Source organism: Narcine bancroftii, chromosome 11 (genome assembly GCF_036971445.1).
Source record: "Narcine bancroftii isolate sNarBan1 chromosome 11, sNarBan1.hap1, whole genome shotgun sequence".
Taxonomy (NCBI): Eukaryota; Metazoa; Chordata; class Chondrichthyes; order Torpediniformes; family Narcinidae; genus Narcine; species Narcine bancroftii.
In genome coordinates, this window is record NC_091479.1 from 74,231,167 (window position 1) to 74,247,495 (window position 16,329).

General features: G+C 39.1%; 1 protein-coding gene across 4 annotated transcripts in view; it reads right to left on the reverse strand.

The window, feature by feature from the left end:
• Window positions 1-16,329, reverse strand: part of efcab6 (EF-hand calcium binding domain 6) — a 100,276-nt gene that overhangs the window by 39,063 nt on the left and 44,884 nt on the right. For all 4 annotated transcript variants that reach the window (XR_011346579.1, XR_011346578.1, XM_069903406.1 and 1 more), the window contains exons 16-22: window positions 13,633-13,747; window positions 10,913-11,028; window positions 10,512-10,741; window positions 9,682-9,778; window positions 8,615-8,733; window positions 6,121-6,348; window positions 2,466-2,621 (exon numbers count right to left, since the gene is read on the reverse strand). Coding sequence is in view for 2 of the 4 variants with exons in the window: in XM_069903406.1 (XP_069759507.1) it covers window positions 2,466-2,621; window positions 6,121-6,348; window positions 8,615-8,733; window positions 9,682-9,778; window positions 10,512-10,741; window positions 10,913-11,028; window positions 13,633-13,747 (1,061 nt within the window). In the remaining 2 variants the exon portion in view is untranslated. The remainder of the gene's footprint in view (window positions 1-2,465; window positions 2,622-6,120; window positions 6,349-8,614; window positions 8,734-9,681; window positions 9,779-10,511; window positions 10,742-10,912; window positions 11,029-13,632; window positions 13,748-16,329) is intronic.

Sequence of the window (16,329 nt, forward strand, 5' to 3'; positions counted from 1 at the left end):
AGCCCCCACTCTGATCCCACTGCCCCACTCCCCACAGCCCTGTATCAGCCCCCACTCTGATCCCACTGCCCCATTCTCTCCCCACAGCCCTGTGTCAGCCCCCACTCTGATCCCACTGCCCCACTCTCCACAGCCCTGTGTCAGCCCCCACTCTGATCCCACTGCCCCACTCCCCACAGCCCTGTGTCAGCCCCCACTCTGATCTCACTGCCCCACTCCCCACAGTCCTGTGTCAGCCCCCACTCTGATCCCACTGCCCCACTCTCCACAGCCCTGTGTCAGCCCCCACTCTGATCCCACTGCCCCATTCTCTCCCCACAGCCCTGTGTCAGCCCCCACTCTGATCCCACTGCCCCATTCTCTCCCCACAGCTCTATGTCAGCCCCCACTCTGATCCCACTGCCCCACTCTCTCCCCACAGCCCTATGTCGGACCCCACATTGATCTCTACTCACAAATAAAAAGTTTACAGGTACACTACAGCATCCCTTATAGTTTTGTTAGTATATAATGTGGTGTTCGCACAATGTCCATATTCCATAACACCCAATTTCACAGGACATATCATGGATGGTAAGCAGGGCATATGCTGTATAGGGTTCGCCACTAACTGTGCTTTCAGACATCCGCTGGGGATCTTGGAACATATCCCCTCCAGATAAGGGGGAGTGAAATGACTGCATATTCTGCATCACCCATTGTATTCAAGGACAGGCTTGAATGGAAATGACACCAAATATAGTTTTCCCGCCGCTGCATCTTGGTTCACGCAACAATGAACAATTCAATTTGATGCGTGGCCTAACCTTTGGGATTTTCCCAAAACATAGCTGAAGATCACCACCATCAGATGGCAAACACAATCACAGACTCTTCACAGATTCTTAATTGTGCATGTTATAGATTTTCTTTTGTCCTCTCTGTATTCGACAGTCAGTTTGTTTACATCTCTTATTTGTTTACATTTTACGCTGTCTACAGTTTAGTTTATGCACCACTAATTAGTGGTGATTCTGCCATGCCCGCGGGAATCTCAGGGATGTATGTGATGTCATGTATGTACTCTGACAATAAATCTGAAGATCCCCTGGAAGCAGGTGTCAAACTCTACATTTTGCTGGCTGAGACAGGAACCTAGCAATGAGAATTCAAGAGGCTATGTTAGAATTGGCTTTAAAGTCTAAGTCTAGACTAAGATGTCCTGTATTGATGGGGACAAATTTGACATTTTTTAACTGGACAGTGAACTGGTGAATTTCTCAGTGTATGATTGTGGTATATAATACTCAGGGTACCTCTGCCTAACTCTAGGATATAACACAAAAATAGAAATGCTGGGAGAATTTAGTCACTTAATGGAAAGAGTAACTAGTTCTGATTTCAGATTGAAAGCTTTTATCAGAATGATAAATGTTTTTTTTCTCTCTGAGACATTAACTGGTTTCTTTTACTACAGAAGATGCTCGATTGGATGAGCTCCGGCAATAATTTTGTTTTTGTTTCAGATCCCAGCATCTGGAGTTCCATTTGTTTTCCAGTAAGGTGGGCACAGAGAGTGGTGGGTGACTGGAATGCATTGCTGAGGGTGGTGGTGGAAGCTTGTATGATAGGGACATTCAAAAGACTCAGATACATGAAAGTAAGAAAAATGGAGGGTTATGGTCTGAAGTGAGGAATTGTAATGGAGCAGGTTTACATAGGTTGGCACATTATGGGCTGAAGGGTCTGTACTGTGCTGTAATGTTCTTAAAAAAAAAACGTGATCCTGTCACCCAGTATTACTTTGCCCCGTTTTTGACACCAACAGGGACATTACACAATTAATAGCACAAACTGAAAGTCATTTAATACACATTTCAATTTCCCCAAAATGAATGGAACTATTAAAACTACCCTATATACTTGTGTAATCCAAGCTCCCGATGCTACGGCCACCCGCGCATCCAAGCTCGACGCCCCATCCACCCGTGCATCCAAGCTACCGATGCTCCGGCCGCCCATGCATCCAAGCTCCCGACGCTATGGCCATGGATTTACCACTTGGTCCCAGCCATCCAAGCTCCAGATGTCTTGAATGACGCAGGAACTTATATAAAAGTTGACCCCACCCCCTCCCATTTTTGGCCCATAAAGGTCCAAACAATTTGACAATTACACGAGTATAAATGGTATTAAATGCATCTTCACTGCACATCACTGAATAGTATCATTCTTCTTGAATCAGTTTGCTTTCCCTCACAACTTGCTTTGGCTCCATCTTCAGATAGACAAGTGTTGGAATAGTAAATAAACTGAGAGGCCTGATTGGAGCAGCAAGTTTGAGAAGAGGTAGCAAACCAACAATGAGATATTTGTGAAGAGTGGCATTCCAAATAATTTCTCCAAATTCACAAACAGCAATTGGATAATGATTTACCTTGGGCCAAAGTTGTGTTGCATTCATATACAGTTGTTTAATCTCGTACCTGACAAAGAGCTGTTTGAGCTGTTCTTGTCCCAGTTGGTAATGATGGTCCTTCAGCACCCTCTGAAAATCACTGATTGTTATGCACCCGTCATTACATTTGTCTAGTTTAAAAAAGGTCTCATTAAAACCTTTGTGATGATCCCGAAATTTAACTCTTGGAGGTCAAACAGGGGAGAAAAAAACCCAGGAAGTTAATATATTACTATTAAGCCCCCATAACATTTTTGCCAGTAGTCATACACAATTAATAGCATGCTACTTCTCACAATTATAATTCAGAAAGTTTTCTCTTCCTGGATGGAAGAAAATTCTTTCATTCATATTCTGTCACAAAACATTTTTAAAACATGGTAACACCTTGGTGGCAAGAACAACAAATCCAAAGATTTGACCACCAATCTTAGAAATAGTCAAAGAAATGCTCACATCTCAGAATAAAGGATAGGAATTTAATTTTTTTTAAAAAAAATTGCACATTTGATGGTATATAAGACCCACTATTTTCCCCAAGAATTGGCTCGAATCAGCTTGATCGGCCACTTGCTCACTGCCACCCAACTCTTCATTCAATTTGCTCTGGGGGGGGGGGGGGGGGGCAACCTCGTCAAACAAAGGCTCAGCATGGAGCCTGATCACTGAGGCACTGCTCTCCCCTCAAAGCAAGCGATCGGTCATCTACTCCCCATGACGGTGGGTCCTGTCCATTGCCTTGGTGACCAGATCCTCTCTCTCCTGTCCCTGCAGGTCCCAGCGGACCTGCCAATCAATCAGCGTTTGCCCGGGGGGGGGGTGGGGGGAAGCGGCCTGAGCACTGGCGTGCGGCGGGTTGGAGGATGTGTTACTGCTGTTGCTCATGTGTATGGAGGCTTCAGCATCGCAGCCTTGCAAAGGCGGGAGGGTTTCCATCGAGGTGAGTGAAGGCACACACACATGTAATCTATAAGGGGCCTTGAGGAGGAATTCATTCACCAACTTACCCGCTTACCTGTAAATACACCAAGACAAATTTTTCCCACAATCTCCTGCTAAAATGTGGGTGGGGGGTGTCTTATATTCCCGTGAGTCTTGTATGTCATCAAATAAAAGTACTGATATGATGGTCATGAATCCATTACATTAAAAATAACCCTTTAGAAGGAAATATTCCATCATTAAATGAACTGGCCCATTTGCACCCCCCCTCCCCCCCGCCACCCCAGAACATGAACTTCAGAATACATGAAGCAGAAGCTGGAATGGGCCATCTGGAGCTACAGAGGCAAGATTATGGGAGGTCCAAATGTTTCAAAAGTCTAATTTCCCATTTCAACTATCACTTTATTCCTTTAGAGTCTAAAATCTAATAATTACTTCAACAATTTAATATGCACAATCCTCTTGGGTAGAGAATTCCAAAGACTTTCCATTCTCTGAGTAGAGAAATGTTTTTCCATCTCCAGACTACATTGACCCCAATTAACTCTCCAGCTAAAAAAGAGAGCTCCACAATGTTTATCCTTTCAATCTCTTTCAGTTAAATAATTGTTTTATTTTAATTAAGACAACAAATGCATGACGACTAGGATTGGGGTGGCAGAGAGGAGGTAGTAGCCATAACATATTTAAGAATTTCCCAAAGAACCTCGATGCACAGTAATCAACAAAGTTATGGATATAGAACTCAACAGCAGGGTGAACATAAAAAAGGTGCATTTTGAATGTGTTCCTTCCATGGTACAAACATCTGAGAGTTTTGAAAACAATTTTGGGAAAAAATCAAGAAATGTTAGCCCAGTGCTTTTCAACCTTTTTCAAGCCACTCACATACCATCTTAAGTAATCCCTACACAAAGCACCAATGCCATCCTAATGCTTATAGGCATTCTGTGGTTAAGTAAGGGATTACTTAAGGTGGGGGAAAAAAGGTTGAGAACCATAGTGCTAGCCTAAACTCCATGAATAAATGAAAAATAAGTTGCTCTTTTCAGTCACCCATTGCAGTAACACTTTACATTCTAATCAAAGCTGCTCTTCTCCATCTGGCTTCACTCAAACTTTAATTCCAATTTCCTTTCAGTTCATTCCAATACTTTCCTTACCCCTCATAAATATTAACACTCTCTTTTACGATCTCCTTCTGAATGACCCAGCAACCATACACCCGACGTGTCACCACCTTCTCGTCCACTTTTTTCTGCCCTGTACTTTTCCAGACGGTCACCCCAGCTCCTCCCTGCAAGACCACCTCATCCTAAGGCTCATGTCTGTGATGTTCTCAGCATCCTGAATGATCCAGCTGCCACTCCTGTGCCTTTATCTGGTTCATCAGAAGTTGCAGCTGTACAGATTTCCCACAGGAGTAGTCGTCAGGTACAATGGAAGATTTCCTGGCTCCCCACATTCCGCAGGAGTAGCTTTGGACAACTCTAACCATCATCTCATCTACACTAACCACTGAAAAGACAAACAAAGGTAGCCCTGCTATTGAGTGGTGGGATTGTGAACTCCCTTCTCCTCTACAGTCCTCAAAGTAGTAACTTGATCACACCTAATTATGACTGACAGATGCCTCCTTTTTCTTGACTAGAGCTTCAATATTTCTGGTCATCCAGGATTCCCCAATCTTGTCCTTCATTCTAACAGGTACACGCTGCCCTTGAACTCTGCCCATCCTTCTTTAAAAAGCTTCCCACGTGTCTGACAATCCTTTACCTGCAAACAGCCACTTCCACTCAATCTCTGCAACTTCCAGAAGAACTGACAAACTGTATTCTCACCGAAGTCCTCGTTTTTATCATTTTCCACGAGCTCTCGAGCACTGTCCACTCACATTTCAAATGGCATTTCTGACGGTTACAGGAAATCTCTTTCACAAAACAGATGAAGAGCAAAGGTGCTCACGGGCCAAGGCAAGGAGGGAACCAGATTGAGATGGATTTAATCTACCATCAGTCCCATCAAACTTTGAAGAGAAAAATGGAGGAACTCCTGTTTAAAAGTCAATCTAAAATATTATCTCCCTCTATCCACAAATACCACATTTGCTGATTCCAGCATTTCCTGGTTTTATTTCAGATTTATAATTCTAGCAGCAATTTTTTGTGACTTGTCTTCACAATATGTGAAAAATTGGCAATTAAGTGATCTTCACCATAAATTTGATGTTGGAAATACTGGCAGTCTACAATTTGATTCCTATTCCTTCTTCTCAATTTTTTTCCCACATTTCATTCATTCTCATGTACCGTTATCCTTCATTATGGTAAGGCATTGAATATTCGCCTTCACTGAAGTTTCATGACTAAGCAGCTGATGGGTCCTAAAATTTCCCTCCTTGTCCCTTTGCTGCTCTCTGCACAAACGTGTCATTTTCACCAAAGAGGAATATGTGTAGGCCATTCCTTACATCAGCCAAAATAATCTGTAACATTAGTGGCCAAACATATCCAAATAGGATATTGAATAGAGATAGGTTACAACACCAAATCACTGTTTGTTCTTCTGAGATGTGTAGCTTCTCATTGGCTATGTCATCACTTCTTTGGAGTCTGCGGTTTCTACTGTGGCAACGATAAGCAATGATAAGTTATTCCATAACTAATAGCTTTACATTCCTCCGTAACTCATTGTCTGCTTTAAGAAGAAAAGTTGAAAATGTGCACTATTCCACTTACTTGAGCTGTGTTCTGAACTCATGGATATCAAATTGGCCCGTCTGAAATTTCTTTTGTTGAGTGTGATCTGCGTAGTCCTGGTGTGGCTTGTTGAATTCATTCATTAAGTTGTTGTTCATCACGGGAACTATTTGTTTTCTGTCTGTCTGGACTTGGGATCCAAACCTACTCCTAAGCTTTTGCAGAAACTCAAAGTAACTCACAAAACCTTTATTATCTGGATCATACCTGCAGCAGCAGAAAATACATGTATAAGAAAATTAAAATGATGTCATTAAGAGTAAAGGAAAAGGGTAGAAAAAAGGCACCGATGTATTGTGCTTCATTTCCCCAAGGTATTCCAAACACTTTCTAATTCAATGTAGCATTCCTTGACATTCAGTCACTGCTGTGATGTATGCCACATAATTACACACAGTAAGTTTCCTCAAACAGCAATAAAGATCAGATTTTCTGCTTTAGTGATACTGACTAAGGGATAAATAGTAGTAAGTGCATTGTTTATAACCTCCCTACTCAAAATAATCATTCCATCTAGCAGGAGAGCACAAAAAGCCTCAGTTTTATGCCAGAAAAATGGCACTCCTAAGAGTTTTCCAATGCCAGATCAGATTTTAGCAGCAAGAGTCTGTAATAAGACTCAAGATCTACTGAGCTAGTCATAGTCGTTAACTGTCTTAATGTCCCTCTCGTCTGGTGTGCTCAGTGATTAACTAATAAAAGACAGGCCCCTAAATTGTTCTGTGGGACAGATAATAGGCATTGGCTATTTAATCGGAATTAAACTTTGAGGATGACTGTCTGCAGAGACTTTGTGTTTTTGGTTCCATGAACATTGGGGTCAAAACTCATGCTCATGTTGTTTTGCCACTTTTTTGTGGATCCTCTGCAGAAGTTACACGACATAAGAAAAGAAAGAGAACACCAATGCTCCCGAAGAGTTCATTTTTGTAGCAACTGGATTAACTTGCTTTTCCCTTTTCTCAGTGACATGCCAGGTAAATTATTTTGCATTTTCATTTTTTCACTTGATTAATATAGCAGTAGAGTCCACATGGCAAATGTATGTTTTAAAGTATGTTGGCCCAGATGCACCTGTAATGTTTGAGGTATGGATAAATTGTGAATCGCATTCATTTGGACACAATTTTAGCTTCAAAACAACACAACTTTATAAGATGGAAAATGAAAATAGCTGCAAACTGGCTAAAATAATGAAACATTCGTCTATAGTGGAGGTGCTTTGTGATTAGTAAGGGATTACTTAAGGTGTTTGAAAACCACTGGTCGATAGGGAGCTTTGAGCTCACACATACTTTAGATTTGTATTTCAATTAATTTTTTTGCATTTTTGTTTGCAACTTAAATAGCAAATTGAAGTGATAAGCAACATTTCAAAATATTCAAACATTAAAATACTTTTCAAATGGATTTTAGTGCAAAAATATTGTTCAGTAATTTTATGTGTTTTGGAAGTAATTTAATTAGCAATCTTTTAAGTGCAGCTCTGTAATATACAGGTTAATATACAATCATTATGTAAGCATGTTCCAAGTCAAATGGCTACCTTGAAATTGAACCAAAACGTATTGAGGCTAGAGTAGAGACCTTTACCCTCCTTCTCATTCTGTGGTTACGCATGCTACACCAGATCTGGAGATACTTAATACTGACACAATATATCAGAAATGAAAAGGTTTTAAACCAAAGTATAAACGTTGTATGTGTTAAATTTCTAATTACCAACTTAATTCATTTGATGCTTTCATCTGAATCTATTTTTAATTATTATTATAATAAAAACAGAAAATTTGATTTCCACCGACATTAACGTTTGACAAGAATTCACTTATGGCATAATAAGGTGACGTAAACACCACGTTCCAAGGTCATTCACAAGGGAAAAATCATGAGGTATGAGATGAAAACACACTTCTCGTACCTCCTGACCAGAGTAACGCGAGATAGGGGCAAGAATTAAGAAGTTATAAACAGGGAATTCCTGTGCTTGAGGACAAGGCAGTTGCAGGTACAAACGTTCATGGGGAAATAAGTCAATGTTTCATGACACAGATATAATTTAAGATTGTAAAACATTACACTCTGATGAATTAGTAGCTGAATTGACTATTAAATGTGGAAATGATATCATCAATCCAAGGGAAGTCTGAAACACAATCTGTGCTCCATGCTATCTTTGTCCTGCAATTAACTTGCTAGAATTGATATCATGGCCAGCAGAGGAGACTGATATTGGTATCAAGAAAATGATCTGTTTCTTCTGCTTGTATCATTTTACAATGCAAAGTAAATGCACATGGACACCAAATGAGGCAAATGTTGGTTTAGGTTATAATTCATCCACAGTTGAATATTTTTTAAGCATACGTTCTAAGCTTAAATTCAGTGAAAAGTCATTTCATCAAGGTACAATTCCAGTTACTACAAGAGTCAATTTCAGAAGGGATGGCAAAGAAGAATGAAATGATATTACCATGACCAAAGTGTTTCAAATTGTTTGGGTGAAAATGGCAGAAAGGAACAGCATAAAAGTTCCCTTATATCCTTCTTTTCCGCTATGAGGTTGCCTTCAGAATCAATTTGATTAAATGTCTGGAAAAAAAACAACTATTCATTAGTTTATCAACCAAGGATTTGCAATTAAAAGTACTCTTGGCACACAAGATGCAGTTTTGGTAATGGAGCTAGAAAGGGGTGCACTGTAAATCATCTTGTATGGTTTGAATTTAAAATATTATCACCTGTTCAAAATTTAACTTTGAAACAAAATGCAATAATTAATAACAATTACAATGAGGAATGGTTCAGAATGAAGATTTTGCTCAAATTTAAAAACATTCCAATGGCAGCTGAATTTGCTCAAAATAAATCAAAACAATGCAGAAATCAGTGACGTTAATGCCCAAGGCAAGTCTGGCACTAACAGGTTTTATTTTTGCATTAGATTACAAAGCATTCCACAAGCAGCTGCCCCACGTCAAAAAGCTGACCCCCATTTCCACAGTGTGTTATATTTTGAAAACAATGATAACAATATTAAAAACTTCTGAATATATTAATTTACAAAGAAACTGATACCATCCATCAATGTAACTAATAATAGATTATGCAATGTTTCTGGCTATTTTCAGTCTTTTTAATTCAAAACACACAAATAGATTAAACAATGCACTGTTAAACCTATTTCTAGTTCTGTTATCAAAACTGTATTGTGTACCAAATAATACAGTCATTACGATGTCTTTAAAGCATTTTTTGAATTACAATTCACTGCATTAATTCATGATTTTTTTTTCTTAAACAGGAGAATCAAAACATTTCTGGAAACAGGTGGAATATGCTGATTACACCCAAAACAAACTTGACCACATTATTAAAACCAATACAATTTTTCATTAAGAAAATGGGAAGAGGAGGCTGTAATTTTGTGAAACAAGGACAAGAGTAAAGAATTTTTAAAATTGTGAGACAAGGCAATGCAATTTCTTAACCAATCACAGACAGAAAACCACAAACCAATTACTTGTGTTTCCTCCTCACCTTGTTCAGCTCATTCCACCTTGTTTTGGCTTTATTAGCTAGGTAGCCATGGGCCTGCTCACAGAAGAGGTAGGGGTTATCAGTGTCATCAATAGAGCTGGAAATAAATGAAAATGATCCTATCAATCACATAAAAAGAATTTCCCAAAATTTGAAGTTACAGTGTTAGAAATATATATATACATATATATATATATATATATATATATATTATCTATAGATATCTATATATATCTATATATAGATCTATATATAGATCTATATATATAAAAACAAAACTTAAAAACGATGATGCTGTGTTGCAATTTTTTCCCAAATCCAAATTAATTGAGAGCGGGTTGGAATGCTGGTTTAGATCATTCCTAGCACAATGCAAAAATTAACATTAAAATCTAGATTTAAAAGAAAAATGAAAAACATACAGTACCTAAGGATAAGAGAACATGGGAAGAATTGTAAAACACAGAAACAAAACATATCTTCTTTTTGGCTTTACCTTTAAATTTTTCACACCTGTTTTCTGTTGTCTGTCTGAAATGATGGTTTACATTTTTAGTCTCCAGCATTTTTTAAACTCAGCACCATGGAATCCTTCATTATCAATATACTCTTTGATAATTATCTTCACTTCTGAAGAAAGAGGTGTTCTGCTTCCTACCAATGTTTGCAAATCCAAAAGAACCTATTTCCCATGTAGTTTTAGTCTATATTTTCATATTTTAAAGTCTTTATTATTTCTATTTATATTAAAAGAAGAAGTATTCTCTTCCAGACAAATATAATGGATGCAAATGGAAAAAAAGTTTTAAAAAGCAATACTATGCACTGACTTGTTAGCTGATTTCATCCAGCTCTGGCCTTGCTTGGACTCTATCATTTTAATTATCTTAATGAATTCCAAATAGTTTAGTTTTGACTCAGGCAGAAGTCCCAACGTCTCTAAAAACCGATGATACTCCATTGTCGTAACTGAAAGTGGGTCCAGCATTGTACGAAAGTCGTACATTGTAATTAATCCATCATGGTTACGGTCTAATTGATCAAACAAAGAACGCAGACCCTTGGAGAAAAATTAAATAGATAATAATCCAGCGTCAGGAGTGCAATTAGAAAATATTCTTCACTAATTTTTAAAAAAGCAGAAACTTAACTGTTCATAAAAACACACACACATTCACACAGTAAAACTAAAAATGGCAATATTTACTCAGGAGTGGCTAAATGTCCTTACCAAAGATGAACGTTTCAGATTTTCATTGATGTGATTAAAGCAATCATTGGCAATCATGCGTCTCATTTTAAAGCCAGCTTCTTGATCAGAATATTGTTTTATTGCATATCTGTAATCTGGAGTCCAGATAAATACATGGATACATTACATATTTATAAATTTGTGATTAGATCTTGAGAAATAGTTGCAGGAATACATAATCCAGCCCCCCTTAAACCTGTTCACCATTGATTAACATCATGGATGGAATTCCTTCAGCACCATTTTTTGGAAATATCTTTTGATGGCCAGAAATCTATCAATCTTCATACAATGACTGAACTTCCACAACCATCTGAGGTAGAGAATTCCAAAGGTTCACCTCCCTCTGAGTAAAAGATCTCTTCATCTAACCTGAAATGGTCCACAGCTTAAATAAGAAATAAATACGACAAGTGCCCCAAGAGGCCTCAGTATCAAAGATGGTTTTACTATTTGTGTGAGAGAGGAATGCTTGACCCGACACCAAGTATCCTCTCAAAATGGCATCAACAACAACACTGGACAATGAAGAGTTTGCTTCCTGAACACTTTTCCATGTATTTTATGAATTTTTGGCTGCTGATCATGAAAATGCACCTTAAAATTTTCTGATATAACCTATTTTTGTGATTTCCTGGCACATTTTTAAGTCTACTTGTCATTGAAAATTCATTTTCTGCATTTGCACTCAAACTTCTTCCCTGCTGAGCTTGGTGCAGTCAGTGATGCACGTAGTTTCAGTAAGACATTGTGACCATGAAAAAGCAGAATCAGGGCAAATGGACTCCATCAATGCTGACCAACTATGTTGGACACTGACAAGAGAGGCATCAGATGCTGAGTACAGATGAAAATCAGCAGCAAAACATTTTTTAGGACAGTTGAACTAACACAATTCATCAGCATCAATATGCAACTGAACAGGTTAAATTCACTAAAAATTAATATTTCTCCAACTTCCTCTCTGATACAGCGAATCTGAAATTATCTTCGTGCTCAGCTTGAAGTTGTCTCTCACGATCCCCAATTTATTTTCAGAAATCAAAACCTTTCAAAAAAAAAATTGTTGCCCAGTGTAATTAGACTCACCTGAGAAAAACTAAGAGTCTAAACCTTTGCATGTTAAAGATAAATTATTGGAAACAGTTACAGACCAAGAACCTGTCAGCTTCATATTACACTATTTACTCATGTTGTATATGCAGATTAAAGTTCAGATCTGAAAAATAGATTTAGTTGAGCCCTTGTGCCAATGGTTTTGACACCGCTAGGTTTTAAAATACACAAGGCATCGCTTTATTCCAAACACTGGTGGTTACATTTATCTTCAAGCTCAAATAAGTTGTCAATTACTTTGACAGTTACTTCTTCCTTGTGTTTCGGTGAGAAGCAAGGCAGTAAGGTTAATCTCAGACAATAAAATGAACTAAATTAAAATTTAGTTGCGAAATTTGGGCAGGAAATTAGCAATTAGCTTTACAGGCCCAGCGATTAGGACGGCAGTTGGAATCCCACGCTGTCTGTAAGGAGTTTGTACTTTCTCCCTGTGTCTGCGTGAGTTTTCCCCATGGATTCTGGTTTCCTCCCACTGTTTGAAATGTACTTGGGGTGTAGGTTAATTGGGTGGCACAGACTCGTGGGCCAAAATGGCCCGTTACCGTGCTGTATGTCTAAATTTAAATTTGAAACTGGATCAGAGTTCTGGCTATTACAGGTCATTTCTGTCTATACAATGAAAGTCAATTACATTGAGTTCTGAGTGGAAAAAACTCTTGAATAAACTCTAACTATCAGCATATTTCTGTAAGGTATAAAGCTTGAGCGATTGGTATATTCACAAGCAGGAACACTAAATTTGAACAGTACAGTCACAAGAATAGCCTTACTGATTTTAGAGGTGCTGGGACTTCGAGCCCATTTGGATTTCCTTAAGATAATTGAGACCAAGCAAGACTTGATGTCAATGGAGGCTGGACATGGTATTTCATGAAAATTGCTACAAAACTGTTCCTGAGGATTTTAAGGCCTTGTAGCATGGTTCCTGATCAATAGAATGCATTTGCCAACCCATTCAAGCAGTAATTAATTTCTAATCCCAGCCAATGCATCTCTTCACTATGGGACACCACTTTAAAGATAGCAAAGTATTTATTTTTCCTGTTTTTAAAGAACTATGAAGAAAGCAAAGGGGAAAGCAAGCTGCTCTCTCCACAGAAGTGGACTATTTCATAATTGTAGGAGACTGAGAAGAGGAGTCACATCTGCTGTGCCAGGGTTGCCTGGTTGGTCATCAGATCAATGATGAAAAAGAGGTGGCAGCCAAAATAATCAACACAAATAAGCATAACGCAAGATGCAGTAGATCACGGATGGATCCTTACATCAAACATCAAACTTACTGTTACAATGAGGGCTAGGCAGGCTAGATTAAAGGTGTTTTCATATAAAGAAGTACCTGGCATTACTCATCTATATTTGGACAAATAGTTAAGGAAACTCAAGATAACCAGACCGCCCTGAGGTGAATCCTGAAAAACTTGATCATTATCTGATCTACCTAACAACATGCAGAAAGATATCAAGGAACCTGGGAAATCATTCCCAAAATCTTCTCTGGCAATCTCTGATGTCTGAGGATAGCTTGCTCCATTCCAGTTCTCAGGTGACCATGAAGCCAATCTTGATCATCTTTTGCTTACCTTTGAAATGTGCAGAGAAGTCATGGAAATCTAAGTCTTGATTCTTCAATCCTAGTACATTAACCAGAGTGTTAAACTGATGCTCATCCATGTTAATGTCACAATCTTGCAGGACCTAGGAAAGGGAATCAGATTGGCCTATAAATTCTAATGCACAGAGAAGTGAAAACTAATATGGAGCCACACAATGAATTCAAGGCAGTTTCTTCCACCACTGCAGGGAACAAACTCTCTTATGTGCATATTAAAGCAACAAGTCGTCTGAATGTGCAGCATTAGTTTTGGGTCTCCACCCTGATTCTGGATTATGGGAGGAGCTTTCCAAAGAGATCAGCATTCATAGTGGTCTTGAATTGGATCATCATTTGGTAGACTTGTTGGGATAGATAACAAGATGACACAAACTGCCTCTTCAGAGAACAGTCATTCTGATGTCAGTTTGTACATCACTGAGAATCATTTAGATGGCTATCCCATGAAGGGAGCAGAAGGATATGCTGGACTATCAGAGAGGTGTGAAATATTCTATTAATGTGTGTCAAATATCCAGCATTACCTAAATAAATTTAGAACTTCAATGCATGCAAAACTGAACACAGATTATTATAGAGTTAGGATTGGCATGATTCCATGATCATGAAGGATAAGGACGGCAAGATTCAGAAACTTTGGATGTGAGGGGCGCTGGACAAAGTGGCGACTCTGTCTGCCTTATCGTAGACAAAAGTTAAAGAATTTCATGTATGTTACATTCTAAATGCAAATAATGGAACCTTTACCTTTACAAAGATGCTGTTAATTGAGTCAAAAAGAAAGCATCTGTAAAGTTTAGGAAACTAAATCAGACAAGGCCCTTGAAGAATAGAGAGAATATAAACAAGGGCTCAAAGGGGCTGTGAAATATCCATAGCAAGTAGGATTAAGGAGAATCCTGCAGCATTTTATATGTATATTAGGAGCAAATGGTAAGTGGGGGAAGAGCACGTCCATTTATGGACAAATAAGGTACATATGTGTGCACTCAGAGTAAATGGGCAGGTTCTAAATCAGCATTCACAAAGGATAAAGACAGCGCCCCTTTCACCCTGCCAACCCTCTGAGGAAGCAGGTAAAATTACTGGGCATGCTGCACCCAGGAGCAGTTCCCACTGCACATAATTTAACCTGGTTAATCGGCAACCGGGGGTGGGGGGGGGGGGTCATGTCTCCAATGGTGACAATTCGAGAGTAGGTTGTGCTTTCACTCTGCCGAAGGCTAATCTTAACTCTTCTGGGCTCTGACATCTGCCCCCACCAAGTGTCAGAGCCCAGTTGAACTTAACTCGCCCTGCCAGGTTGGGATGTTTCACACCGCGTGATAACTGTGTACAATAAACCCACATGTAATTGGCAGTGTGAAAACAGATGATGGTGAGATCAAGGAAGGCCATATGGAGATTCTAGTGCATGTTGGATGTCTTGAAAAATATTAAGGTAAATAAGTTCTCAGGGCCTGATGGAAGCTGTCACAGGATACTGAAGGAAGCAAAGGAGGAGAGTGGTGAGGTCTGAAGAGATTTTTGTATTTCCTAATACTTCAGGCAGAAAGTAGATCGCCTCAAAACTAATCAGCAAACAGCAAAACCTGGGTCTCAATGCCCACTGTGTAATTAGATCCTGGATTTCCTCAACTCCAGACCCCAAACAATGAGATTGGCAAGAACATCTCCTCCACAATCGCCATCTGCCCAAAGTACCGCAGGACAGTTTAATTAGCCCTCTGACCGTGTGAATTGGTGCAACAACCACACCATTTGCTGATCATACCACTGTAGTGGGTTGTGTAAACGGGGCAATAAGTTAGCTTACAGGAGGGAAATTCAAACTTGGCTGAATGGTATACTAACAACCACCTCTCACTCAATGCCTCCAAGACTAAAGAGCTGACTGTCCACTTTTGGAAAGGAAACCCAGAGGTGTAAGATCCAGTAATTATTGATGGATCAGTGGTGGAGAGAGGGGGAAAATTTAAAACCTTGGGAGTCACCATCTCAGTAGATCTTTCCTGGACCCAACATATTAATCTCATCATGAAGAAAGCACATCAGCGCCTTTACTTCCTCAGGAGTTTACAGAGGTTTGGCTTGTCATCTGAAACCTTGGAAAACTTTGACAGATGTGTATTGGAAAGTAGTGCTAACAGGCTGCATCATGGCCTGGTCTGAATGGAAAGCCCTGCAAAAGGTAGAGGACATAGCCCAGTACATCACAGGCAAAACTCTCCTCACCATTGAGAAAATCGACATGGAATGCTGCCTTCAGAGACCAGCAGCAATCATCAAGGATCCAAACCACCCAGGACATACACTGTTCTTGCTGCCGCCATCAGGAAAGAGGTAGAGATGCCTCAAGATAAATACCACTCAACCATCAGACTCCAATACAACAGACTTAGGCTCATTTAAGGACTATTTATGTTGCACATTATTTATTACTCAATATTTACTTTTTCTACATTGCAGTCTGTTTACATTTCTCTTTTGTCTAAATATCTTTCTTCTTGAATACAGTATACATTTACCAGTAAATAGAAAATCTGCCTGGTCTGCAATAAAAATCTGAGTTGCATGTGATGTCATGTTTGTACTCTGACCATAAATTTGAATTTTGATAAAATCATTGTTACATTAGTGATAAAAGAAGAATTTATTTTCAAAA